This window comes from Pelophylax lessonae, assembly GCF_965119305.1.
Source record: "Pelophylax lessonae genome assembly, chromosome: 2".
Taxonomy (NCBI): Eukaryota; Metazoa; Chordata; class Amphibia; order Anura; family Ranidae; genus Pelophylax; species Pelophylax lessonae.
In genome coordinates, this window is record NC_138769.1 from 467,609,194 (window position 1) to 467,637,065 (window position 27,872).

The 27,872-nt window shown below is 48.5% G+C and overlaps 1 protein-coding gene across 1 annotated transcript in view; it reads left to right on the top strand.

Annotated features, from left to right (window-relative positions):
- The window catches only part of TUBGCP3 (tubulin gamma complex component 3), a 237,541-nt gene extending 219,783 nt beyond the window's left edge, over window positions 1-17,758 (top strand). Inside the window, exon 22 of the mRNA XM_082245180.1 lies at window positions 17,428-17,758. Coding sequence (XP_082101306.1) covers window positions 17,428-17,586 — 159 coding nt within the window. The 3' untranslated portion in view covers window positions 17,587-17,758. The remainder of the gene's footprint in view (window positions 1-17,427) is intronic.
- Window positions 17,759-27,872: the final 10,114 nt, after the last annotated feature.

A 27,872-nucleotide genomic window follows, 5' to 3' on the forward strand; every position in this document is an offset into this window, starting at 1 on the left:
CAGCATTGAAGGTCCCAATGAGCACAGTGGTCTTCATGATCCGTAAATAGAAGGAATTTGAAACCACCAGGACTCTTTCTAAAGCTGGGTGCCTGGCCAAACTGAAGGAAGGGCCTAAGTAAGGGAGGTGACCAAGAACCCAATGGTCTCTCTGACAAAGCTCCAGCATTTCTCTGTAGAGAGAGGAGAACCTTCCAGAAGAACAACCATCCCTGCAGCACTCCACCAATCAGGCCTGTATGGTAGAGTGGTCAGACGGAAGCCACTACTCAAAGATCGAACTCTTTGGCCTGAATGGCAAGCGTCATGTCTGGAGGAAACAAAGCACCACTCATCACCTGACCAATACCATCCCTACAGTGAAGCATGGTGGTGGAAGGATCATAATGTGGAGATATTTTTCAGTGGCAGGAACTAAGAGACTGGGCGGGATGGAGAGGAAGATGAATACAGTAATGCACAGAGACATCCTTTATGAAAACCTGCTCCAGAGCGCCCTGTACCTTAGACTGGGGCAAAGGTTCATCTTCCAACAAAACAACGACTCTAAGCACACATCCAAGATAACACAGGAGTGGCTACGGGACAACTCTTTGAATGTCCTTGAATGGCTGTGCACTGACGCTCCCCATACAACCTGAGGGAGCTTGAGAGGTCCTGCAAAGAAGAACGGGAGAAACTGCCCAAAAATAGGTGTGCCAAGATACTCAAAAAGACTTGAGGCTGTAATTAGTGCCAAAGGTGCTTCAACAAAGTATTTAGCAAAGGCTGTGAATACTTATGTACTTTTTTTTTTTTTATAAATTTGCAAAGATTTCAAGCAAACTTCTTTCGCGTTGTCATGGGGTATTGTTTTTGTAGAATTTTGAGGAAAATAATAAATTTAACCACTTTACCACTGGAGAATTTTGCTGTCTTACGTCCACTTTTTGCGATTCGGCGCTGTGCGATTTTAACTGACAATTGCGCGGTCATGCGACTCCGTACCCAAACGAAAGTTATGTCCTTTTTTTCCCACAAACAGAGCTTTCTTTTGGTGGTATTTGATCACCTGTGCGATTTTTACTTTTTGCGCTATAAACAAAAAAAGAGCGTTTATTTTGAAAAAATAACAATATTTTTAACATTTTTTTATATGAAATCCCCCCCCCCCCCCCCCCAAATGTAAAAATCTATTTTTTTTTTACATTTTTGGCCAATTTGTTTTCTGCTACCTATGTTTGGTAAAAAAAAATCACAATAAGCGTGTTTTGATTGGTTTGCGCAAAAGTTATTGCGTTTACTAACTAAGGGAAAGATTTCTGTCATTTTTGGTGTTTTTTTTTTTTTTTTAACGCGTAATTGCGGCGATCTGCGTTTTTTTTTTTTTTTTGCGGGACTGCGACATTGCGGCGGACAGATCGGACCCTTGACTGACATTTTTGACACTTTTGGGGGTACCAGTGACATTACTGCAGTAATCAGTGCTATATATGCACTGTTACTGTAAAAATGACACTGGCAGGGAAGGGGTTAATTTTATTGGAGAGGGAGGGGTTAATGTATGCCTGGTGCTTACTAACGTGTGGGGGGGGAGGTGACTGAGTGACATAAGGACAGATCGCATGTTCAGCTATGCTGAACACTGCAATCTGTCACTCCTTGTCACTGAGGAGATCCTCTCCAAACTAGATTCCCCAACGATCGGGGAAGAGCAGCGGCAATCGCCGCCGCTCCTCCCCTGGCCCGACTCCCGCTGTGACTGAAAACAGGGGGATGTCTGGTGACGTAGACCTACATCGCCAGACGATAACGAGCCACTGTGCCGCAGTAGCAGCACAGTGAGCAGTGGGGAAGTGGTTAATCCATTTTGGAAAAGGTTGTAACATAACAAAATGTGGAAAAAGTGGAGTGCTGTGTTTTAAATCTTATGAATGCAGTGCCTTAAGCCCCGGTTCACACTTGTACGAGTGCCGGGTTCGCATGTAATGTCGGAGCGCACTGCTCCTTCATTACATGCGATCGGCTGTGCGGTGCGAGTTTAGCCATACACTTTGTATGGCTAAATTCGCACCGCACCCGCAGCAAACACGCACAGGGACCCTTTTTGGCAGCCGCATCAGGATCGGATCGCACAGCGGTGCACACTTGTGCGATCCGATCCTGTGCGAACTGCAAGATCGCACTGCGATATGCGATCAATCTGGGGGTGTCGTTAAGATTACATTGACACCCCCAGCGTATCGCATATGGCAGTGTGAACTGCCGGGGGTGCGTGTGCGATGCGGGAACAGGTTGCGGATTCGCAGCCTTCCCGCACTCGCATAAGTGTGAACCGGGGCTAAGTGTTTTACAGCACCTGCAACAGCTGCAAAGACCTTCCCAGTAAATCTTCCATTTGGATCTTTGGGGCCAATTCACAAAACTTTACCGCATGCAATAAGGGTATCCTATTACTCATTTGCATACATTAAAGTCCAATCCATAAAAAAAAATAAAAAAATATTTGGTTTTTCCCGCAAAAAAAAAAAAAAAATGTGCTGGTAAATATTGCTTTAAAAATTCTTCATTCCAATTTGCAAACTGACCAGAGAGTAAAAAAGCATGTGATAATTACCACCAGGATTTTGCTAGTGGTATTTGTCAAAAAACAGGGTAGGGGTCAACGGGACCCCCCAGATTGTTTTTGACGAATAGCTTCTTGCTAAGGAGCAGTTGGGAAGCCGGCCGGTGCCTCCTTAACAACGGATGGCTCATCAGCTGAATGTAAAAAAAAAAAAAACATGCTGAAAATTAAAAATGTTACAAAAAAAAAAAAAGGCATGGGGTTCCCCCCAAAAGCCATACCAGACCCTTATCCAACCCTTACAAGCGGCCCGACAGGTCAGGAAAGGGGGTCCTCTACATGGGGGGGGGGGGGGGGGTGGGGGGTCTCTGCACCAGTGCATGCTGGGTCGGTGATTCCCCAGGGGGGCGGGACCACTGGGTGACAAAGCCATGTGGCCCTGTCCCTTACCTATACAACAAAATGTCATGGCGGAGCCTGCAGTAGGCGGCCAGCCTTCATGGACAGCAGGAGTGTTTTTTTTTTTGGGTTGGTGGTGCATGGGACAATGGATTTACATGGGGGGGGGGGGGGCACGGTTTTATTTAAAAAAAAAAGAAAGAAATAAAAAGAATCGTCAAAAACTGTGTTTTTATTACCTTTTGACACTTTATAGCCGGGGTCCTCAATAGGCGGACTCCGGGCCGCCTCCGGACCCACACAGACTTAAATCTGGACCGCCGTTCCTTCTGTCATCAGCGGGGGGCAGAATTGAGAGTATCGGGAGGATCGGAGTCGCTGTGTCTTACACTTTCAGCGCTGCATGATTACAAAAAGCCGAGTACAAGTTCTTACCCGGCGGAGAGGATGTCCTACAAAGTCCCGCCTTCTGGGCCGTTTCTTACCTATGATAGACCGAACACTGGTGACGTCTATCATAGGAGCCGGTGAACTTGTACTCGGCTTTTTGTAATCATGCAGCGCTGCAAGTGTAAGACACAGCCACTCCGATCCTCTCAATTCTGCCCCCCCGCTGATGACAGAAGGAAGCAGACCGCTTTGGCGGTCCAGATTTATGGGGGTACGCACACTGGTCAATCTGCATTAATGGGGGCAAGCACACTGGTCAATCTGCATTAATGGGGGCACGCACACTGGTCGCTCTGCATTAATGGGGGCACGCACACTGGTCGCTCTGCATTAATGGGGGCACGCACACTGGTCGCTCTGCATTAATGGGGGCACGCACACTGGTCGCTCTGCATTAATGGGGGCACGCACACTGGTCGCTCTGCATTAATGGGGGCACGCACACTGGTCGCTCTGCATTAATGGGGGCACGCACACTGGTCGCTCTGCATTAATGGGGGCACGCACACTGGTCGCTCTGCATTAATGGGGGCACGCACACTGGTCGCTCTGCATTAATGGGGGCACGCACACTGGTCGCTCTGCATTAATGGGGGCACGCACACTGGTCGCTCTGCATTAATGGGGGCACGCACACTGGTCGCTCTGCATTAATGGGGGCACGCACACTGGTCGCTCTGCATTAATGGGGGCACGCACACTGGTCAATCTGCATTAATGGGGGCACGCACACTGGTCGCTCTGCATTAATGGGGGCACGCACATGGTCGCTCTGCATTAATGGGGGCACGCACGCTGATCACTCTGCATTGGATGGGGGCAAGTTTTGGGGAATGCCTTTTTTTGTTGTTGGCATTATGTATTTGGAATTTGACGGTCACTTTTCCGGACCTCGGACTGAATGGAGAATTTGTAAGTGGACCTTTCAAGTTTACATTTGAGTACCCCTGCTTTATAGGTACAATGTACCCCATACTCATTCACATGGAGGGGGGGGGGCAGTAGGACCTGGGGGTCCCCTTGCTAAAAGGGGTTTCAAATTCCAATAAGCCCCCTGCTCGCAGACCCCCACAACCACCGACCGTGGGGTTTTTTTTTTTAACATTTTTAATTGTTGGCATGTTTCTTTTTATATTCAGCTATCAGCGGGGAAGCTGCTGACAGCTGATGAATCATCCATTGTTAAGGATGAGGTGGGCTACTTCCCAGCCCATTCCTTAGCAACCAGCTCAATGCGGTAAATTACCACATTAAATAATACGGTATATACCATTAAATCGAACAAATACTGCATTTGGTATTTAACTTGAAATTCTTTATGAATTGAACACTTATACAATTGTTATTGCATGCAGTATTTTACAGCATTTTATTTGCCGTTATTTAACTTTTAGTGTATGGACCCCTTTTTGAGGTATGAAAACACCCAGAAGGTTCCTGGGCCCCACCTAACAGTGTGTCAGAAATGTTTTGCTTTGAGAGGGAGGTTTTGAATCGGTGTTCTTTTAGGAGGGGTCCTCCTAAAAATCCAGTTTGAAATAACTGATACAACACTCTGCTCTTTGTTGGTGGATAGTTTAATCTGCCATACTGCGTCAGATTGAGTCGATTCCCTTAGAGTACCCCTTCATCATTGGTGTTACAAGAATGGAATCTTGTGTCTCTTGCGCAGGGCACTTTGACTATGTGGTTGGGATGTTGATGAAGCATCCAAGGATCGTCTGATCTGGTTACCCTTCTAAGGATGTTGTCTCCTTAGACTTGTTCTTGACACTGTTGGTAGCAATTCTATAGGTGGCTTAAGTGCTCCTATGCCTTAATGCAGAAGGTCTGTGGAGGAATCCCACCCTGATCCATCTACTTTAACAGTCAGTACAGATAGGCATTGTGAGAATTAGAGAGTGAAGTAAGAGGTCAGCCAACTTACTAGTAAGCTGTCTGCATAAAGGTCCTTTCACATTTTTACAAGTGGGGACTGTTTGCACATCCTGATGGACATTCTGAACTTACCTCCCATTCAAGCCATTGGGCTTTGAAACAAGGGTTCAGCCACTCCATCTGGTAAATTTTCTGAAGTGAGGGGCTGTTTGTACATCAAAATGGGTAGTTTGCCTCCTCAACATTTGAATGCTCTGATCACCCCTTGTAGTTCCAAAGCTAATCCTCTATGTCTGACAACTTTTAGCTGCCCTCACCATTGTTCTGGTGCTACGACAGTCTTTAGTGTTTCCTCCCTGGTCTGTCCAGGTTCCTCACACCCTGAGACCACTTGTTCCACCCTATTGGAAACTTGTCTTTTGGAGTGGTAACCTGCATTGATTTACATTCCTCCTTTCAGGAGCGTTCATTTGTAACGCTCCTGCGTTTTATGTATGATGTGGATTTACAGCTGCAGAAATATTCCACTTCAGTAGTCATGTAGAGAAACGCTGAGACACCAATCCCAACTCCCAAAGACTCATCATGTGTGGATGATCTCAATTCAGCAAGTAAATACACACACTCAATAAGAAGTTCCTGGAGTGATCTATGTATATAGTAGTATAGAGGTGATAGGCTGAAGAGACAGGTTGAGTTGAGACGATAGGTGACAGACACTTGAGAGGAATGTTCTTGAGAATGAGATAGTAACAGGTGGGATGCAGATAGGTTAGCGATTATGTATGGTAGTAGATGATAGGATAGCAGATGACATACAGGAGAGACTAACCCAGTGCAAGAGCAGATGATAGTAGGCTCAAGAGCTAGCAATCTAGATAGTGCAGATGTAGTAACAGTCCTTAGTATGCAGAGCTAGACAGTGTAAGCTTTAGTATGAAGGTTATTGAGGTTTCCCCTATGGGGTACTTATCACTAGTAGCAATGTAGCAGAGGAGAGGTTCGACAAGAGCGGATGATCCGGTAGCGGGATACAGGGATCAGCGCAGCGTGGTTCCGACAGCGAGGTATGCTTGCAAGCATGAGAGCTTCAAGACAGGTTAGCATCTAGGCACACAGCAGGTTGAACGAACACATGTGAGTGAGAGCTGGTGATTTAAATAGCTGTTCAGTCCGGCGCTCAGTGATGATGTCAGCACTCTTAAAGGGAAACACACCTATATGTGCTTCATCTATCTAGGTAGATGGAAAGCACCCGGAAATGATGTGATAGGAGGCACTGAGAGTGCCAGAACCTTACAGTACCCCCCCCCCCCCCCGTAAGGCCGGCTCCGGAAGGCCTCTAAGGCTGGTTGTCGATATAAGAATCGAAAAAAGCTGGTTGCCGATGTAAGAATCGGAAAAGACTGGTTGCCGATACGAGAATCGGATAACACTGGTTGCCGATACGAGAATCGGATAATACTGGTTGCCGATACGAGAATCGGATAAGGCTGGTTGACGATACGAGAATCGGATAAGGCTGGTTGCCGATACGAGAATCGGATAACACTGGTTGCCGATACGAGAATCGGATAATACTGGTTGCCGATACGAGAATCGGATAAGGCTGGTTGACGATACGAGAATCGGATAAGGCTGGTTGCCGATACGAGAATCGGATAAGGCTGGTTGCCGATACGAGAATCGGATAAGACTGGTTGCCGATACGAGAATCGGATAAGACTGGTTGCCGATACGAGAATCGGATAAGACTGGTTGCCGATACGAGAATCGGATAATACTGGTTGCCGATACGAGAATCGGATAATACTGGTTGCCGATACGAGAATCGGATAAGACTGGTTGCCGATACGAGAATCGGATAAGACTGGTTGCCGATACGAGAATCGGATAAGACTGGTTGCCGATACGAAAATCGGATAACACTGGTTGCCGATACGAGAATCGGATAACACTGGTTGCCGATACGAGAATCGGATAACACTGGTTGCTGATACGAGAATCGGATAATACTGGTTGCCGATACGAGAATCGGATAAGACTGGTTGCCGATACGAGAATTGGATAAGGCTGGTTGCCGATACGAGAATCGGATAAGACTGGTTGCCGATACGAGAATCGGATCAGGTTGGTAGCCGATGTGAGAATCGGATCACTTGTTGCCGATATGAGAATCGGATCAGGTTGGTAACCTATGTGAGAATCGGATCACTTGTTGCCGATATGAGAATCGGATCAGGTTGGTAACCGATGTGAGAATCGGATCAGGTTGGTAACCGATGTGAGAATCGCATAGGACTTGTTGCCGATATGAGAATCGGATCAGGTTGGTAACCGATCTGAGAATCGGATCACTTGTTGCCGATATGAGAATCGGATCAGGTTGGTAACCGATGAGAATCGGATCACTTGTTGCCGATACGAGAATCGGATCAGGTTGGTAACCAATGTGAGAATCGGATTACTTGTTGCCGATATGAGAATCGGATAGGACTTGTTGCCGATACGAGAGTCGGATCACTTGTTGTTAGGGTGTCTGCTACATGAACCCCTCACTAGAATCGGATGCATAACCATCCGAAGTAATCCTAGTAGTCCTAGCAACCAATGCTTCTTCAAACATCCTCAGATCCTTCCTACATACCACCGTGCCATTAGAAGCGCGTACGCAGTCAGGTGCAAGAATCTCAATGTTTTCATTGGAAGCTAGAAATGTACTTGCAAAAATAGGAGTATCTATACCAACATCTGCCAATTTCTGGGTGTCCTTTTCTGATATAGAACGGGGACAGGGCTGGCAACAGCCTTGGTAATTTCCAGGCTGTTTTTCAGGAAAGACAGTTCGGATTCGCCTGGCCTCCATTGGGAGAGCCTTAGGCCTATGGGGTCTGGTTGGGCAGGATGTAATGAAATGTCCCCCTTCTCCACAATAAAAACAAAGGCCACAGATTCTCCTGTGATCTTTTTTTTTTTTTGTAAGGACAACTTAGTATGTACGGCACCAATCTCCATAGGCTCCTCATCCATCTCTGTAGGATCAGGGTTCAAATGAGATGTGTCAGAGTGACAAGGCTGACTGTTTAAGGCAGGCTTGGACCATGACCAGGCAGGATCACCATATTCATTTGGTTTCCTTTTTTCCCTAGGTAGCCGGGGTCTGCGGTTACCTGGAGCAGGTTTAGGAGTAGATTTTTGGGAGGGGAGACACTGGGAGTGCATCGCAATTGCAAATGATTCCCAATTGTCTAGGATCTGACTTTTTTCTTGCAGTTTCTCGTATGCCCACATTTTCATTTTGCCAGAAAGCAAATTAATGGCAGCATGCACTTTAATAAAGTCATTATGATAGGTCCTAGGCTTAAGGATAAATAGGAGCTCACAATCCATACGAAAAAAAAGAAAAGAGGAACGGGAACCATCAAACCTGTCTGGTAGAAGGACAAGAGGTTCTGGGGGTTGAGCAGCAGTAGGCTGTGTCAGTCTGGCCACCTGCTGCGTCAGAGCCTGATTGTCTTCTTTTAATTCAGTAAGTGCGTGTATTAACGCAGTTACTTGTTGTGTTAACTGTGTCACCTGAGTGGTCATTTCTGCTAAATCCATTTTATCGGGTTCGTTCAATCTGTAACGCTCCTGCGTTTTATGTATGATGTGGATTTACAGCTGCAGAAATATTCCACTTCAGTAGTCATGTAGAGAAACGCTGAGACACCAATCCCAACTCCCAAAGACTCATTATGTGTGGATGATCTCAATTCAGCAAGTAAATACACACACTCAATAAGAAGTTCCTGGAGTGATCTATGTATATAGTAGTATAGAGGTGATAGGCTGAAGAGACAGGTTGAGTTGAGACGATAGGTGACAGACACTTGAGAGGAATGTTCTTAAGAATGAGATAGTAACAGGTGGGATGCAGATAGGTTAGCGATTATGTATGGTAGTAGATGATAGGATAGCAGATGACATACAGGAGAGACTAACCCAGTGCAAGAGCAGATGATAGTAGGCTCAAGAGCTAGCAATCTAGATAGTGCAGATGTAGTAACAGTCCTTAGTATGCAGAGCTAGACAGTGTAAGCTTTAGTATGAAGGTTATTGAGGTTTCCCCTATGGGGTACTTATCACTAGTAGCAATGTAGCAGAGGAGAGGTTCGACAAGAGCGGATGATCCGGTAGCGGGATACAGGGATCAGCGCAGCGTGGTTCCGACAGCGAGGTATGCTTGCAAGCATGAGAGCTTCAAGACAGGTTAGCATCAAGGCACATCTAGGCACACAGCAGGTTGAACGAACACATGTGAGTGAGAGCTGGTGATTTAAATAGCTGTTCAGTCCGGCGCTAAGTGATGATGTCAGCACTCTTAAAGGGAAACACACCTATATGTGCTTCATCTATCTAGGTAGATGGAAAGCACCCGGAAATGATGTGATAGGAGGCACTGAGAGTGCCAGAACCTTACATGATTATGCTCACATTTTGTTGAACCCTTCTGTACTAGGTAACCCGCAGCGCTGTATCTTCCCTAAGGGACCCCATGACCTTCAAGGTCAGCAGGAATCCGTTTCTGCTGTCCCCTTCCCCAACAAGTACCTGTTCTTGTAGTGTTCTCTAGAGTAATCTTTTTCTGTCCACAACACTGGAGAATGTCTATCCTAGTGCTTTATCCTGGCACCCCTTTGTTCAGGTGACCTTCCCTGAGGAGAGTCCCTTTTTCTGGACGATTGCAGTCCAAAACCTTCAGAGGGGCCGAAAACTTCAAGCTTTAACTAGACCAGGCTTATCAGGTGAAAAGATATGGTAACGGGGCTCATTGTTTGGTCCTTTTCTGTTTCCCCTTGTATGTCTGAGAGCCTACATTTGGGGCGAGACATCCAGATGGTCTCTCTGGGCCTAGCAGTTTTCAAGCTACCTTTCAGGTTTTTTTTTGTTCTGCTTACTGTATCCTTATGTCACTTAGTATTATTACCTGGCCTCCATTTTACATTGCTTATATGTTGCTGGGCCTTCACCCCTGGGAAAGTCTGTGTACTTTCCCTGTGACAGATCAGCTTATCTGGCTTCTATGCTGGATGACCCCCTGTGTGCTACACTTGACAGCACTATAATCCTCCTGTTCTGGTAGATCACTGGTGGGTTTGTTCAGCCCTGTGCTGACTTTGTGTTCCTTATGTAATGGAATTAACATTGCTAGTGGAATATTTGTCTTGGCCTGGAGCACCAGGTGATTCTCTGGGGTTTCCCATTGATTGTGGCAGTTCCCCGGTTTTGATAAGGCTCTTATCTGGTTCAAATTCGGGAATTGATTCTTCAGGTACCTTCTTGTTTCTGAGAGATACTTCCCAATACCTTTGATCTGGCAGTGGCTGTGGCTCACCCCTTAGTTGGATTGCCTTTGAACATCCCGATTATTTGAGATCCTATTTGTTTCAGTGGGCGATGAGGATTATAAGATTTTTGTAATAACCTTAAAATCTTTTTCTTTGAGTCTGTTCAGAGACACCACTCCTGTTTTCTTGCTAGCAGCGTGCATTGTTCTTAAAGGATAAGTTCACATTTGAAAAGATAAATGTACTTCTTTTTACAGGTAAAAAAAGTGCATTTTCTCTTACGTCCTCCGACAGTCGCCGCCTCTTCATATTCGTCACAATGGGTTATTAGACTTTGCTCCGAAGGAGTAGCTAGGCAACAGAATATGTTAACATTAAAGCTTTTAACATATCCCACCCTCAAGGGGTGGTCCCCTCAGTCAATACCCTCCTACTTCCTGCAACCATATCTCAGTTTCAATGTCTAGCTTGTCAGGAGTAGCTGGTTCTCTCTGTGCTGGGGCTTTGTGCCCCAGCCTCTTTCTTCTTTTTTGATTTTTTGTTTGAGTTTTTTCTCTCTCTTTACTTAGCTGTTCTTTTTGTCAGCATTAGTTAGTTCTTCTGACGAAGAGGATCATGCGGGCTGGGTCTCGGGCTGATCCCCCTGGTAGCAGGTCGTGGATCAGTGGCTTCCCAGCCTGCCATCGAGCGTTCAGCCAGGTAACGCTCCTGGCACAGTGAACGACCCATCCCTGTTCGGTGCAGGGATGATTGGTGAGGTGGCTACCTCACTGGACGCTGTGCGGTTTCTTAACCCCAATTTTGTGCGTCTTGTATGCGACTTTCCCTGCCTCATGTGCAGCGGCTTGTTCGCCTGTGCGGGTCCCCCACACCATTGAAAGGTAAGTGTATCTATGTGGGGACCTGTCTGTCGGGGGGGGGTGTCAGTCTGGGACTGTGTAACCTGCCTCTGTTCTCACTGTTTGTCTCCCTATCACTCTGCTGCATGCTGCGGGCTGCAAGGGGGGGGGGAGCTGTGTGACACTGTCTGTGTCAGCCTTGTTCAGTGTGAGAAGCTGTGTGCTGTGGGGCATGTTTTGTGGCATGTTGGGGCACGATACAGCGATCGCTGCGGCGATCTGCCATGTTTTTTTATATTGATGGTGTTATATGCATAACTGTACTGTAGGAGCGGCGGTTTCGGCGCCAAACGGCGCCATTTTGCCTGCACTCGCTCCGGCCGCATGTTCTCCATGCAGGCGGCCATTTTCTTGTAGCCTCCCGTAGGCTTTAATAGAGCGCCCTGGTTTTCATCACTTCCTCTTCTCCTGGGTACACCGATCGAGGCAGCAGCAGCGGCAAGGGTCTCCTCAGGTTTTATCCTTCTGTTCTTGCTATATCCATTGCCTGTGTTCAGTTTATTGTTCCCTGTGGGGGTCTCATTGTGCTTGTGTGTGGTGCGGTGGGCTGCGCTCGCCGCGCTTGTTAAAGGGGCAGTTAACCCTTTATTCTCCGGCATATCATATTGGGGCAATGGATTCTCAGGAGGGCAAATTTCCTGCCACCTTGGTGGAAAGCCAGGGGACCGCTGTTTCCCCCCCAGGGGGGGATTTGGCCACTATTGTGGCTGGCCTTGCTGCTCAGGTGCAGATGCTGGTGGCTGCTCAATCTACTAAAAGACCCAGAGTTTCTATTTCCTCTGATTCTGAGGGTGAAGGTGATGGGGCTGTTATGGCGGTGGTCTCCTTATCAGGGTCCCGCTCCTCCCTGGATCTCATGGGGTCCGAGGTGGAGGCTGAGGTTGAGGGGGTTGATAATTCTCCCCCTGGCTCGCCTGAAGAGCTTGCAATCATGGATGAATTTATTGCTTCCATAAAACAAACGCTGCGTTTGCAGGATGAAGTGTGTCCCCCCCGCTGCCTTGGCGGCTTATGGGACGCAGAGAAAACGCAGGACGCCGCAGGTTTTTCCCTGCAATGATGATTGTCAGCGCGCTGTTAAGGAACAATGGCGCAATTTACGCAAACCTTTTGCTGTGCCAAGTAGGTTCAAGCTGCGTTATCCTTTTTCGCCTTCCACTGATGAACGGTGGTGTGTGCCACCCCCGGTGGATCACGCAATTGCGGTTTTGAACAAATCCACTGCGATTCCTGCAGAGGATTCCCCGGTGTTCCGTGATGCCACGGATAGAAGACTGGAGTCTCTTGCCCGTCATACTTATTCTGTTACGGGTTCGATGCTTAAAGCTCTGTTTGCCTCTCTTATGGCGGCCCAGGCTGTCGCAAGTTGGACGCAGATGCTTAGGCGCGTCCTAGTGGCCGATTCGGCCTCGCCGGCGACCCTGGATATGGTGGATCAAATCCACCAGGGTGTCATGTATCTGTGTGATGCGGACTTGGACTTAGTCCCGTTGGCTGCACGTGTACACAGCGTGGCGGTGTTTCGCCGCCTGGTTTGGTTGAAGTGTTGGTCGGTGGACCAATCTTCGCGTAAGACCTTAGCCAATCTGCCTTATGATGGGTCTCTCCTTTTGATGCGTTGATTAAGGGGATCACCGGAGGTAAGAGCACTCTCTTGCCCCATTTCCCCAAGGCTAAGGGGGCTTCTGGGAAGAAACATGCTAATTTTCGGCCTCCTCAGGGGTCCTTTCGTGCTTTTCGGTCGCACTACAAGGGCAAACCGTTCAAGGGACAGGGCTCTCAAAAGAAGCCCTGGTCTGGTAAACAGAAGTCCGGTCAGTCCGGACCCGCTGCCCATAACAGTGCGGCCTGAAGGGGCGCCCTCACCCAGTTTTGGGGTGGGGGGACGCTTGCTCGGTTTTCTTCAACCCTGGTTGGCCCGCGTGCGGGACCGGTGGGTTCAGGAGATCGTTCGATCTGGTTACAAGATCGAGTTTCTCTCTCGGCCGGAGAGCAGATTTTTTCCCTCAAATCTTCAACTGTCTCCAGAGCGTTTACGGGACCTGCACCTGGCGGTGCGAGACCTGAGGGCTCAGGGAGTGGTGGTTCCGGTGCCTCATCGGGACAGATTTCGGGGGTTTTATTCCAATCTGTTCACCGTGCCCAGGAAGGAGGGCAAGGTTCGTCCAATTCTGGACTTGAAGGCTCTAAACCGCTCTGTGCAGGTTCGCAAGTTCCGCATGGATTCCCTGCAGTCAGTGGTGGCTGCCCTGGTTCTGGGGGAATTCATGGCCTTCATCGATTTAAAGGATGCGTATCTTCACATCCCGATTTTCGAGGGTCACCAGAGGTACCTTCGATTCGCCATTGCGGAGGATCATTACCAGTTTGTGGCGTTACCTTTTGGTCTCGCCTCGGCTCCACGAGTTTTCACCAAGGTGCTTGCACCGGTTCTGGCATTGGTGAGGGCCCAGGGCATCTCTGTCCTGGGGTATCTGGACGACATCTTGGTTCAGTCTGCGACCAGCCAGGGTCTGGAAAAGGACCTGTCTGTCACGATGCAAACTCTGCAGGAGTTTGGTTGGACGATAAATTTTCCAAAGTCGACGCTGAGTCCGTCGGTTCGTCTTCCCTACCTGGGAATGATCCTGGACTCGGTTCAGGCAAAGGTCTTCCTGCCGGAAGACAAACTCAGGACTCTTCAGGAGGAAGTCAGGTCCCTCAGGGACGTTCCGCACTCGTCTCTGCGGACGTGCATGAGATGTCTGAGATTGATGGTCTCGGCCTTCGAGGCGATTCCCTTCGCCCAGTTTCACACGCGGGGTCTCCAATCGGAGATCCTGTTCAGGTGGGACGGGCGACCTCAATCTCTGGATCTTCAAATCTCGTTGGGCCATCGCACCAGAAGGGACCTTCTGTGGTGGCTCCAGTCCCCGATGGTGTCGGGGGGCAAGTCTTTTCGTCCTATCTCGTGGACGGTGATCACTACGGATGCCAGCCTGTCGGGCTGGGGTGGTGTTCTGGGCGTTCTGTCCGCCCAGGGAACTTGGTCGGAGGGGGAGTCCTCCCTTCCGATCAACATTCTGGAATTGCGTGCGATAAATCTCTGCCTTCATCATTGGACGGACCGGCTGCAGGGCTGTCCGGTTCGGGTGCAGACGGACAATGCCACGGCGGTGGCCTACATCAACCACCAAGGGGGCACCAGGAGTGCCCGAGCGGCTCGAGAAGTGGCCGACATTCTGTCTTGGGCCGAGACTCATGTCCCGGCGATAACGGCGGTTCACATTCCAGGGGTGGAGAACTGGCAGGCGGACTATCTGAGTCGCCAGACCCTGGATCAGGGGGAATGGTCTCTCCACCCGGCTGTCTTCCAGATGTTGTGCGCGAAGTGGGGTCTTCCAGATGTGGACCTGTTCGCGTCTCGTCTCAACAACAGGGTGAGAAGGTTCGTGGCAAGGAGGCGCGACCCTCGGGCAGACGCGTCGGACGCGTTAGTGGCCCTGTGGCATCAGTACAAGCTGATGTATGCGTTTCCACCGATTCAGTTGCTGTCCAGGTTCCTTCGCAGGTTACACTCGGAACGCAGCACGGTGATTCTTGTGGCGCCGGATTGGTCTCGCCGGTCCTGGTACGCAGACCTCGTGAATCTGGCGGTCAACGCCCCGTGGCGTCTGCCTCTTCGAGACGATCTCCTGTCTCAAGGGCCGATATACCTCCTGCTTTACAGTCGCTGGCTTTGACGGCCTGGCTGTTGAGACCGAGGTCCTGAAGGAGAGGGGTCTCTCCCCTGAGGTCGTTCATACCTTGATCAACGCGAGGAAGTCTTCCTCGGGGAAGGTTTACTACCGTACTTGGAAGGCCTATTTTGCCTGGTGTGAGTCCAGGGGGTTTTCACCCCGCACGTACTCGGTTTCTCGAATATTGTCCTTCCTTCAAACAGGTGTCGATCAGCGTTTGGCGCTGGCTACGATAAAGGGTCAGGTGTCTGCGCTGGCCGTTCTTTTTCAACGTCCCGTGGCTTCCAACTCCTTGGTTGGCACTTTTGTTCAGGGTGTGCGGCATCTGGTTCCTCCTAGGAGGGAACCTCTGCCTCCTTGGGACTTGAATCTCGTTCTATCTGTGTTACAACGTGCTCCTTTTGAACAGATCAGGGAGATCTCGTTGTCTATGTTGTCCAAAAAGGTCGCCTTTTTGGTTGCGATCACTTCGGCTCGCAGAGTGTCGGAGCTGGCGGCTTTGTCCTGCAAGTCTCCGTATCTGGTTATTCACTTGGATAAGGTGGTCTTGCGACCTAATCCTTCCTTTCTTCCGAAGCGAGTTTCGGAATTCCATCTCAATGAGGATATTGTCTTGCCTTCGCTGTGCGTGAAGCCTAAACATCCGAAAGAGGTGAGACTACATTCTTTGGATGTTGTTCGGGCGATTAAGGTTTACCTTAAATCGACTGAGTCTTTTCGAAAGACGGATTCTTTGTTTGTTCTTCCAGAGGGTCCTCGGAAGGGCATGGCGGCGTCGGCTTCTACCATCGCCAAATGGATCAGGCAGACCGTTGAACAGGCATATGTCTTGCAGGGGAAAGTTCCCCCTATGCCTTCTGTAGCCCAGGTGTGTAAGGCGGCGACCTGGTCGACCGTACACACTTTCACAAAATTCTACAAGGTGGATGTTCAGGCATCGGCGAATGCTTCCTTTGGCCGCAAGGTTCTTAGTGCGGCTGTTCCCTAGGGTCACCTGTTGGGATCCCTGGCTGTTGGGATAAGTTTTTTTTTTTATCCCCTGGTTATTTGTTTTTCCTGGGTTGTTGCTCCTGTTGAACAAGTTTTTTTCCTATTGCCCAGCTGGTTTCCTTCCTTTGGTAAGGTTCCTTTCTTTGATGCGGAGACTGCGTTGCCTTACGGCGCGGATGCGTTTCCCACCCCTCATGTTTGCACTGCTTTGGGACGTCCCCATTGTGACGAATATGAAGCGGCGGCGACTGTCGGAGGACGTAAGAGAAAACGGAATTTTTGTAAAATCTTACCTGTAAAATTCCTTTCTCTGAGTCCTCCGACAGTCGCCGCCCCCGCCCCTCTTTTGGGGTTTTGGTTATATACTCTACTGCTATTCCACTGAAACTGAGATATGGTTGCAGGAAGTAGGAGGGTATTGACTGAGGGGACCACCCCTTGAGGGTGGGATATGTTAAAAGCTTTAATGTTAACATATTCTGTTGCCTAGCTACTCCTTCGGAGCAAAGTCTAATACCCCATTGTGACGAATATGAAGAGGCGGCGACTGTCGGAGGACTCAGAGAAAGGAATTTTACAGGTAAGATTTTACAAAAATTCCGTTTTTTTTTTTTTTAGGAGCCTGTAAAGCATTGCACCTGCAATTAGCGGATCGTCGGTGCTATCTTAGGCTCCTGCAGATTGTTAGTGTAGCGGTCTGTCCATACCTTTATACGGGCAGGCAGTTACTGAATGACAGGAAGGATCAATAAACTACCAAGAGTGCTCATCAGTGCCCTGATAATTTATTGAGAACTACAAGCCGCCAGCCACAATGGCTGATAGTAGTTATAGTTCCCCCATTCACACAACTGTGTAAATGAATGACGCAGCGCCCTGCACAGCTACTTTTTGAAAAGAAGTGTGACTATTGGTGGAGGAAGAAGATCCCCGGCCTGCTGTCACAAGGGGGACAAGGACGGACGGGGGGGGGGGGGGGGGGGCGCTACTCAGTAACATGTTACACCCTAAATACTGATGTAACATGTTACTAAAGGTGAACATTTCTTTTAACAAGACCAAGACATACAAATTTTCTGTTAGCCAGTGTCCCAAACTCCCTACCCTATACCCCAATTGTTTCTGAATTCCTGTGAAACAGATTATATGTCCAATACAAAAAAAAAAATATTTTTATGCTTTCAACCATTGAACTTCTGTATTCTTTTTTCTTTTAGGGTATTGTGCAGCAGTTTCTAGTTTTGCTGACTACGAGTACAGATGAAAGCCTTAGGTTTCTGAGCTTTAGGTTGGACTTCAATGAACATTATAAAGCTAGAGAGCCAAGGCTACGAATGTCACTGGGTTCCAGAGGAAGACGCAGCTTACACGCCTAAGGAAAATGGAATTCTGTGGAGAAGTAGGAATAACACTATCCAGGAACACCTATATTTCACTTTGATTCTTGCTGTTTCACTGGAACAATCCATCATGCATCAAATTTCCACATTTCTGTAAATGAGCCTTACTACTGACCTTACACACAGCTGTGTGTGTGTATGTATATAAAAAAAAATGATATATATCATTTTTTTTTTTCCATATACAGGTTTTTTATTAGAATTTTTTGTTTGATTGGCAGAAAATCTCTTTGGATGGCAAAAGAGGGTCGTATTTATAAAGCAGTAAATGTGACATTCCTCCAAACATCTGCATGTGACTCAATTACACAAGTTTAAAACCTGTGCACCAGGAAGATATGTCTAGTAAATGTTTAGTAAATTCCACATTCACAGCTTTATAAATATGCACAAGAGAAATCTGCATTCACTTTTCTTGTAAAGCACTTATAGCTGTTTCATGCTTTAGAAGACATAATCTAGGTTATTTCTAAGTTGTATCCATTTCTCCTCTATTTTTTTTTTCTAAATTTAAACAATTCAACCAAATGTGCTATGCTTCGCTTGTATTTATCCAGGCTGTCCTTAGAATTTCAGTGTGTATACAGCAGAGCTGCAGGAAATAAAAGCTTTTTGAGTGCAACTGTTTACACTGTAAATTATAACATTGTATATTTTTATGATGAAATGTGTTTGTCTTCTACTTTTTTGTTAATGTTGAAGTATTATTTTTATTGTTATTTTTAGTGGCAGAGCAGGAAAAAAAATATATCACAATGTAGATTCTGGACTTGCTTTTAATTGTTTAAGTAATGTTTAGAAATCTCAGAAATATTTGGCCCCATCACATTAAAAAGTACTTATTACTGGTTCAGTAGCTTTAGATTTTAAAACTTTGTCACTAAACCCACATCATAAAAAACTATCAATAAATGGTGTATTACATGCTGCTCATATAAACTCATGCTGTATTCTGCAAAAAATCTGGTTGTTTCTGCTGCTCTTTATCTTCACCTTCTGTCCATGTCCTCAGTGCAGTTGGGGATTTTGCAGAGCAGTATTGGCAGCTACTGCACATGCTCAGTTTTCAGTGAGTTTCTATGCTGAGTATTTCCTCCCAATCACATCTGAGCAGCCCATGTGACTATAGAGTCACACATGTGGGCGTTTACACAGTGGTAAATGACAGGCAACTCCCTCCCTCCATGCCCACTAACTAGCTAAGCACAATGGGGGTGGGATATTACATGTAGAACAATGGAACCTTCACTTCCCTCTTATTCTAAGACACATGCTGAAGGGGCATGACACAACCTGTAACTGGCAGAAATCCACCCACACCATGTTATTTCCACAAAATAATAAAGATTTGATTTCAAATATATATTTGTATGCAAATTTAAAATGGTTTATTGATTTTATTTATTTTTACTCTGTATTCCAAAACCTGTTGTTTATTTATTTTTTTATTTTGAACATGTGACCAGCAGCAGAGGACTAGAAACTCCCCCTGCTTATGTTTCCCCAAAGACAGGCTGGGAAAGATCTGGTCACTTGACAGCTGTATATCAATTAGGAAAAAGGTACTTCATTTTTTTTTTTTTATTATTTAAAATAATTATACTGCCGTCATCCACATACGAAAATGAAAGGGGCAATGAAAATTAAACAGTATGTGTGTTTAATAGCACTGTGTGCTCTACACCTAATAAAGAAATCTTGTATTTCCAAGTGCAAGTTCAGTGTTGAGGTAAGATTAAAGGAAACCTTTCAGTATAGAAATATCAATAAAACACCACTAACCGTGCTAAACAATCAAATATAGCTGCAACTAGGGATGATCGAACGGTTCAGGTCGACCATCGGTTCGGCCCGAACATTGGGTGTTCGAGGTTTGGCCGAATTTAGAACTTTTTGCCCAAAAAGTTCGGAATTCGGCAACCAGAACCGCCCAAAATGCAATGCTTCAGGAAATGGGCTTTAAAAGCCCGTGATTGGACCAGAACCATTAGCAAAAGCCAATTGGGGGGGCAGGAGAATGCTAGGAATGTGATTGGAGTGACTAGGGGGTCCCTAGACCAATCATTAGTGAATACGCCCCCCAGTATATAAGATCGCCCCTGCCATATTCCTAGCATTGTTATACTGGACATGGAAGAGAGTGGAAGCAATTCTGTTAATTTTACTTTAAAAGTGTCATTTAGCTATTTATTAGTGTGAGGAAAGGGATATCTAGTGTAGTTAGAGTGCTCCTTTACACTTAAGTTAGCTTCAAAAATTTAGTTTCTGTAGGGAAAGTGTTAATTGTAAAGGGACCGTAGTGTAGTGTAGGGTTAACTGGCAGTGACTGCTATGGCAGGGTGACAAAACCCTTCCATAGCAGGGTGACCGCTATAGAGAAATGATCATTTCTCTGAATTGCTTCGGCACAGGAATATGGCTTCTCACCAGCCAAGCATTTTTTATGCTGCAGGGGCTGCAACTGCCAGTGCTTTTTTGAGGACATGTTTGATGTCAGACATGACATCTGAACATGTGTATAGGGGGTATATATACACATATATGTCTGTATATATACCCCTAGACATATATAGGTGTGATAGTACCAGAAATAAATGCTTGCGCTAATGAAATCATTTACAGTAATATATTTCTGCTACTATCACACCTATATATGGCTAGGTGTCTATATACATATAATTATGTGTGTATATATACCACTATACACAAGTTCAGATGTTTTGCCTGCCTCAAAAGAACCCAAAAAAATGCCAAAAAAAACGCTAGCGTCAAAAAAAAAAAAAAATGCCCAGGTGTGTTTTTGCTGGCATTTTTGGGGGGGTTTTGGAGGCAGGCAAAACATCTGAACTTGTGCACAGTACCACTATACACAAGTTCAGATGTTTTTCCTGACTGCAAAGAACCCAAAAAAATGCCTTCTATTAAACCGGCAAGGTGTTACAGCAACGAAGCCAACCCCCTGAGCTGAAAGTTTTCTAATACAAACAATCTTTTTTTTTATGGTTCTGGACATGCTACAGAGCTGAAACTTCACATATACACATTTTAGACCCCCCCCCCAGATCTGAAATCCAAAGTAAAAATCCTCTTTTTTTTTTTTTTAATTTTTTCAATAATTGGCTTTTTTTATCAAAAATGACAATTTTTAAGAACTTTTTTTGTGTGATTTTGTGTCTGGGGGGTCTAAAAGGTGTACATGTGAAGTTTCAGCTCTGTAGCATGTCCAGAACCAGAATAAAAAAAGGATTGTATGTATTAGAAAACTTTCAGCTCAGGGGGTTAGCTTCTCTCCTCGGTTTTCACACCTTGCCGGTTTCAAAGCAGGCATTTTTTTGGGTTCTTTGCAGTCAGGAAAAACATCTGAACTTGTGTATAGTGGTACTGTGCACAAGTTCTGATGTTTTGCCTGCCTCCAAAAACTCCCAAAAAATGCCAGCAAAAACACACCTGGGCATTTTTTTTTTGACGCTAGCGTTTTTTTTGGCATTTTTTGGGGTTCTTTTGAGGCAGGCAAAACATCTGAACTTGTGTATATTTCTGCTACTATCACACCTATATATGTCTAGGTGTGTATATAAATATATGTATGTGTGTATATACACCACTATACACAAGTTCAGATGTTTTGCCTGCCTCAAAAGAACCCCAAAAAATGCCAAAAAAACGCTAGCGTCAAAAAAAAAAAAAATGCCCAGGTGTGTTTTTGCTGGCATTTTTTGGGGGTTTTTGGAGGCAGGCAAAACATCAGAACTTGTGCACAGTACCACTATACACAAGTTCAGATGTTTTTCCTGACTGCAAAGAACCCAAAAAAATGCCTGCTATTAAACCGGCAAGGTGTTACAGCAGCGAAGCCAACCTCCTGTGCTGAAAGTTTTCTAATACAAACGATCTTTTCTCTTACGTCCTCTGACAGTCGCCGCCCCTTCCCAAGTCTTCACCAATGGGTATTGACCTTTGCTCCGCAGGAGTAGCTAGGCAACAAGATTTGTTAATAACAAAAGCTTTTAGCATAGACACACCCCTAGGGGCTGTCCCCTCAGTCAATACCTCCCTGCACCAGCATTCCCAACTCAGTTTGATCTTGCCTAGCTTAGGAGTAGCAGGCTTTCCTGTGCTGGGGCTTCAGTCTCAGCCTTCTACCCTTTTTTGATTTTATTTCAAGTATTTTTTCTTTTCTTTACTAGCTGTTATTTTGTCAGCTTTAGTTTAGGGATCTTCGGATGAAGATGATCATGCGGAGCTGGGTCTCGGACTGGCCGCCCTGGATCCCAGGGCTGAGAGCCAGATGGATCCCCAGCCTGCCATCGAGCGTTCAGCTACGGTTCGCCCTGGCGCTATGAATGACCCATCCCTGTTCGCTGCAGGGATGCTGCCTGTGAGGTGGCTACCTCACTGGATGCCATTCTGCGGTCTTGTGCTGCGGTCCACTGCGTCCTGGCTGCGGCACTCCCTGTCATCCTGATAGCGGTTTGTCGCTGGAGAAGGCTCCACACGCCATCCGGTACGGTAAGCACCTTCTGTGTGGGGACCATCTGTATGGGTGTTCAGTCTGTGGCTGTGTGTACCCTCATGTCTGTGTGCTGTGCGGGCTCCCTGTCAGATCCCTGTATGGATGCATGCCTTTTGGGCTGCTAGGGGGGGAGGACCTCCCGCTCTGCTGTGAGTTTCTGTGGAACTGAATAGTCAGACATGCCTTAGCGGCGACTGCTATGCGGCCCGCCATTTCTTTTTGCAAGAAAATGCTGTGGATGGCCTGTCCTGTACAGCGCTGTGTTTTGGCGCCGATTGCCGCCATTTTGGCGGGCCGCGCTCGCTCGAGCACATGTCGGCGCCATTTTCTTGTAGCCTCGGTCCCTCAGCCTGAGCGTTCATTTTTGCGGAGCCTCCATAGGCTATAATAGTCAGCCGGTTGTTGCATCACTTCCTCTTTCTCTGGGACAGCGATCGGTGGCAGCAGCCTGTTTGTGCTCTCTCCAGGTTTTTTCCTTCTTGTCCTGTCATTCCTTGCTCAGTGTTCTCTATTCCTGTGGGATCGGTGCATGCAGTAGTGTGCGGTGGGCTGCGCTCGCCGGGTGTTAAAGGGACAGTACCCCTTTTTGAATTTAATACTGTGGGCATGGATTCTCAGGATAGCAAGTTTCCCCCCGCCCTGGTGGGGGACCAGGGGGCTGCTGCACCCCCCGAGGGGGCCGATCTGGCCACTGTAGTGGCATCCTTGGTGTCTCAGGTGCAGATGCTGATGGCTGAACGATCCGCAAAAAGGGCCAGGTTATCCATTTCCTCTGATTCAGAGGGCGATATGGCTGCTGGGGCTGGCGTGCCCTTCTCAGGGTCTCGCTCATCTCTGGACCACGTGGGGTCTGAGGGGGAGGCGGAGGTGGAAGGGGTTGATACTTCTCCCCCTGGCTCGCCTGAAGAGCTTGCACTCATGGATGAGCTGATCGCTTCCATTAAGGATACTTTGCACTTGGAGGATGAGCCAGCTCCTACTACTAGGGTGTCCTCCTTTGGGACGCAAAGGACCCGCAAATCTGCGCAGGTTTTTCCCTGCCTTGCTGAATTTCACCATATGGTTAATGAGCAGTGGCGCAATTTAAAGAAGCCCTTTACAGTGCCGAATAAATTTAAACTGCTTTATCCATTTGCGCCTTCCACCGTCGAGCGTTGGTGTGTGGCGCCTCAGGTGGATCACACGGTAGCCGTTTTGAACAAAGCTACTGCGATTCCTTCTGAGGATACCCCGGTTTTTCGGGACCCTACGGACAGGAGATTGGAGTCTCTTGCCCGTCATGCCTACATGGTTGCTGGTTCTATGCTAAAGCCTATTTTTGCTTCGGTTATGGCGGCCCAGGCGGTTGCCGATTGGACGAAGGTGCTCAGGCGCACCCTGGTGGCTGCTTCGGCTCCGCCCACCACATTGGCCATGGTGGATCAAATCCATCAAGGCGTCATTTACTTGTGTGATGCGGACTTGAATTTGGCTCCTTTGGCTGCACGTCTGTCTGGCGTGGCGGTGCTCAACCGTCGCCTGATATGGCTGAAGAATTGGTCTGTGGACCAATCTTCTCGCAAGACCGCGGATTTTCCCTACGTGGGATCTCGCCTCTTTGGCGAGGCTTTGGATACTCTGATTAAGGGTGTTACTGGGGGCAAGAGTACTCTCTTACCCCAGAATCCCAAGCACAAGTCTTTCCGTGGCAAACAGAACCCCTCGTTTAGGTCCTCCCAGGGGTCCTTTCGTGCCTTTCGGTCACAATCCAAGGGCAAGCCCTTCAAGGGCCAAGGCTCCCAGAAGAAGCCGTGGGCGGGTAAACAAAAATCTGGTCAGTCCGGTTCCACTACCCACGCTAGTTCCGCCTGAAGGGTCGTCCTCACCCGTTTCTGGGGTGGGGGGACATCTGCGCGGTTTCCTCCAAACTTGGCTGATCCGCATTCAGGACAGATGGGTTCAGGAAATCGTTCGATCTGGTTACAAGGTCGAATTTCTCTCTCGGCCGGCGGGCAGATTTTTTCCCTCAAATCTTCAGCTGTCTCCGGAGCGTTTGCAGGATCTGCACCTAGCGGTGCGGGACCTGCGGACCCAAGGAGTGGTGGTCCCGGTGCCTCATCGGGACAGGTTTCGGGGGTTCTACTCCAATCTGTTCTCTGTGCCCAGAAAGGAGGGCAAGTTGGGTCCGATTCTGGATTTGAAAGCTCTGAACCGCTTTGTGCGGGTGCGCAAGTTCCGCATGGAATCCCTGCGCTCGGTGTTGGCTGCCCTGAGTCCGGGGGAGTTCATGGCCTCCATCGATCTGAAGGATGCGTACCTACACATCCCCATCTTCGAGGGTCATCAACGGTACCTTAGATTCGCCATTGCGGAGGAACACTACCAATTCGTGGCGTTACCTTTCGGTCTCGCTTCGGCTCCGCGGGTTTTTACCAAGGTGCTGGCGCCGGTCCTGGCCCTGTTGCGGGCACAGGGTATTGCGGTCTTGGGGTATCTGGACGATCTCCTCATACGGTCAACTGCCAGCCAGAGCCTGCTGGCCGACCTGTCCACCACGGTGCAGACTCTGCAAGAGTTCGGTTGGACCATAAACTTTCCGAAGTCGACTCTGTGTCCTTCGGTTTGCCTTCCCTATCTGGGGATGATTCTGGACTCTGTACAGGTGAAAGTTTTCCTTCCGGAGGACAAACTCCGGACACTTCAGGACGAGGTCGGGGCCCCTCAGGGCCAACCACAGCTCGTCCCTCCGGACATGCATGAGATGTCTGGGGTTGATGGTCTCAGCCTTCGAGGCGATCCCCTTTGCCCAGTTCCACACGCGGGGTCTCCAGGGGGAGATTCTGGCGAAGTGGGACGGGCGTCCGCAGGCCTTGGATATGCGGATCTCGTTGAGCCACCGCACCAGACAGTGTCTTCTGTGGTGGCTCCAGTCCCCGGCAGTGTCGGGGGGGAAAGTCTTTTCGTCCTTTGCTGTGGACGGTGGTCACCACGGATGCCAGCCTGACGGGCTGGGGTGGTGTCCTGGGCAATCTGTCCGCCCAGGGGACATGGTCGGAGGAGGAGTCCTCCCTTCCGATCAACATTCTGGAATTGCGAGCGATAAAGCTTTGCCTTCTGCAATGGTCGGAACGGCTTCAGGGCCGTCCGGTTCGGGTTCAGACGGACAATGCCACCGCGGTGGCCTACATCAACCACCAAGGGGGCACCAGGAGTGCCCGAGTGGCTCGAGAAGTAGCCGACATTCTGTCTTGGGCCGAGACGCACGTCCCGGCGATAACGGCAGTTCACATTCCGGGGGTGGAGAACTGGCAGGCGGATTATCTGAGTCGCCAGACCCTGGACCAGGGAGAATGGTCCCTTCACCCGGATGTCTTCCAGATGTTGTGCGCGAAGTGGGGTTCCCCTGATGTGGACCTGTTCGCGTCTCGTCTAAAAAACAAGGTGGAAAGGTTCGTGGCAAGGACGTGCGATCCTCAGGCAGACGCCTCAGACGCATTAGTGGCGCCCTGGCATCAGTATCGTCTGATGTATGCCTTTCCACCGATTCAGCTGCTGGTTCGCAGGTTAGCCTCGGAACCGCACTCGGTGATTCTGGTGGCACTGGACTGGCCTCGCCGGTCTTGGTACGCAGACCTCGTAAATCTGGCAGTCGACGCTCCGTGGCGTCTGCAGCTTCGGGAAGACCTTCTGTCTCAAGGGCCGATATTCCATCCTGCTTTACAGTCGCTGGCTTTAACGGCCTGGCTGTTGAAAGCCAGGTCCTGAAGGACAGAGGTCTCTCCCCTGAGGTCATTCCCACTTTGATCAAGGCTAGAAAAGCCTCATCGGGAAAGATTTACTACCGTACTTGGAAAGCATACTTTGCCTGGTGTGAGTCCAGGGGGTTTTCCCCTCGCTCGTACTCGGTGTCCAGAGTGTTGGCTTTCCTCCAAACTGGAGTGGACCAGCGTTTGGCGTTGGCCACGATTAAAGGCCAGATTTCTGCACTGGCCGTCCTTTTTCAGCGCCCTGTGGCGTCAAACTCGTTGATTCGCACCTTTGTTCAAGGGGTGCGCCATTTGGCCCCTCCGCGGAGGGAGCCTTTGCCTCCGTGGGACTTGAACCTGGTTCTGTCCGCGTTGCAACATGCTCCCTTTGAAAAGATCAGGGAGATCTCGTTGCCTCTATTGTCCAAAAAGGTGGCCTTTTTGGTGGCGATCACTTCGGCTCGCAGGGTGTCGGAGCTGGCGGCTTTGTCCTGCAGCTCTCCCTACTTGGTGATCCACAAGGATAAGGTGGTGCTACGACCTATCCCGTCCTTTCTGCCGAAGGTGATCTCGGATTTTCACCTTGATGGGGAAATTGTCTTGCCTTCGCTCCACGCAAAGCCAAAGCATCCTAAGGAGGTTGCCTTACATTCATTGGATGTTGTCCGGGCGATCAGGGTTTACCTGTCGTCCACTAAGCCTTTTCGCAAGGCGGATTCCCTCTTTGTCCTTCCTTAGGGACCTCGGAAGGGCATGGCGGCGTCGGCGGCGACTATCGCCAAATGGATTAGACAAACCATTGTGCAGGCCTATGCCTTGAAGGGGAAGGTCCCTCCCTTCCCTGTGAAAGCGCACTCTACCAGGTCTTTGAGTACGTCTTGGGCTTACAGGCATCAGGCTTCTGTGGCCCAGGTGTGTAAGGCGGCGACTTGGTCGTCCGTTCACACCTTCTCAAAGTTCTATAAAGTGGATGTTCAGGCATCGGCTGATGCCTCCTTTGGCCGTAAAGTTCTCAGTGCGGCAGTGCCTTAGGGACCCCTGTTTTTGGGTCCTTGGCTGTTGGGGTGTTTTGCCCCTGGGTTACTTGTTTTTCCTGGGTTGTTGCTCCTGTTGAGCACGATTTTCCTGTTGCCCAGTTGGTTCTCTTACTGTGTGTAAGGTTCCTTTCTCTGATGTGGGTACTGCGTTGCTTTTCTGCGGCTGCGTCTCCCACCCCTCAGGTCTACACTGCTTTGGGACGTCCCATTGGTGAAGACTTGGGAAGGGGCGGCGACTGTCGGAGGACGTAAGAAAAAACGGAATTTTTGTAAAATCTTACAGTAAAATTCCTTTCTCTGAGTCCTCCGACAGTCGCCGCCCCCCGCCCCTCTTTTGGGGTTTTTGTGTACTCTTACTGCTATGCTACCAAACTGAGTTGGGAATGCTGGTGCAGGGGACAGCCCCTAGGGGTGTGTCTATGCTAAAAGCTTTTGTAATTAACAAATCTTGTTGCCTAGCTACTCCTGCGGAGAAAAGGTCAATACCCATTGGTGAAGACTTGGGAAGGGGCGGCGACTGTCGGAGGACTCAGAGAAAGGAATTTTCTCTGTCGCTCATTGACAGACGTAGTCCTCGTTGATTAATAACAACTCGGGTTATACTGCCCTCTACAGGAGTAGGACTAGACAGGAAAGAAAACGTTCTGGCCACACCCTAGGGGCAGTCCCAGAGGGTATATCCTCTCACTTCCTGCTACAGCAAATCAGTTTTTTTTCTGTCTAGTTAGGCGTAAGGACCTAGATGCCTTGCTAGGATCTTCGGTCCTGGCAGGATTTTTTTTTCTTAGAAAGATTTTTTAGACAGCTCTTTTCTCCAGTTTCCTGTGAGATCTTCAAGCAAGTAAGCTGGAAACGGGGCGACGGGCTGGATGTTGAGATCCAGTGGTCACCCCAGTTCAGCCTACGAGCGCGTGCAGGCCATAGCTCCGCGCTGGGTCGGCCGCGACATAGTCCCACTGGACAGGGACTGACCCTGCGAGTTAAACG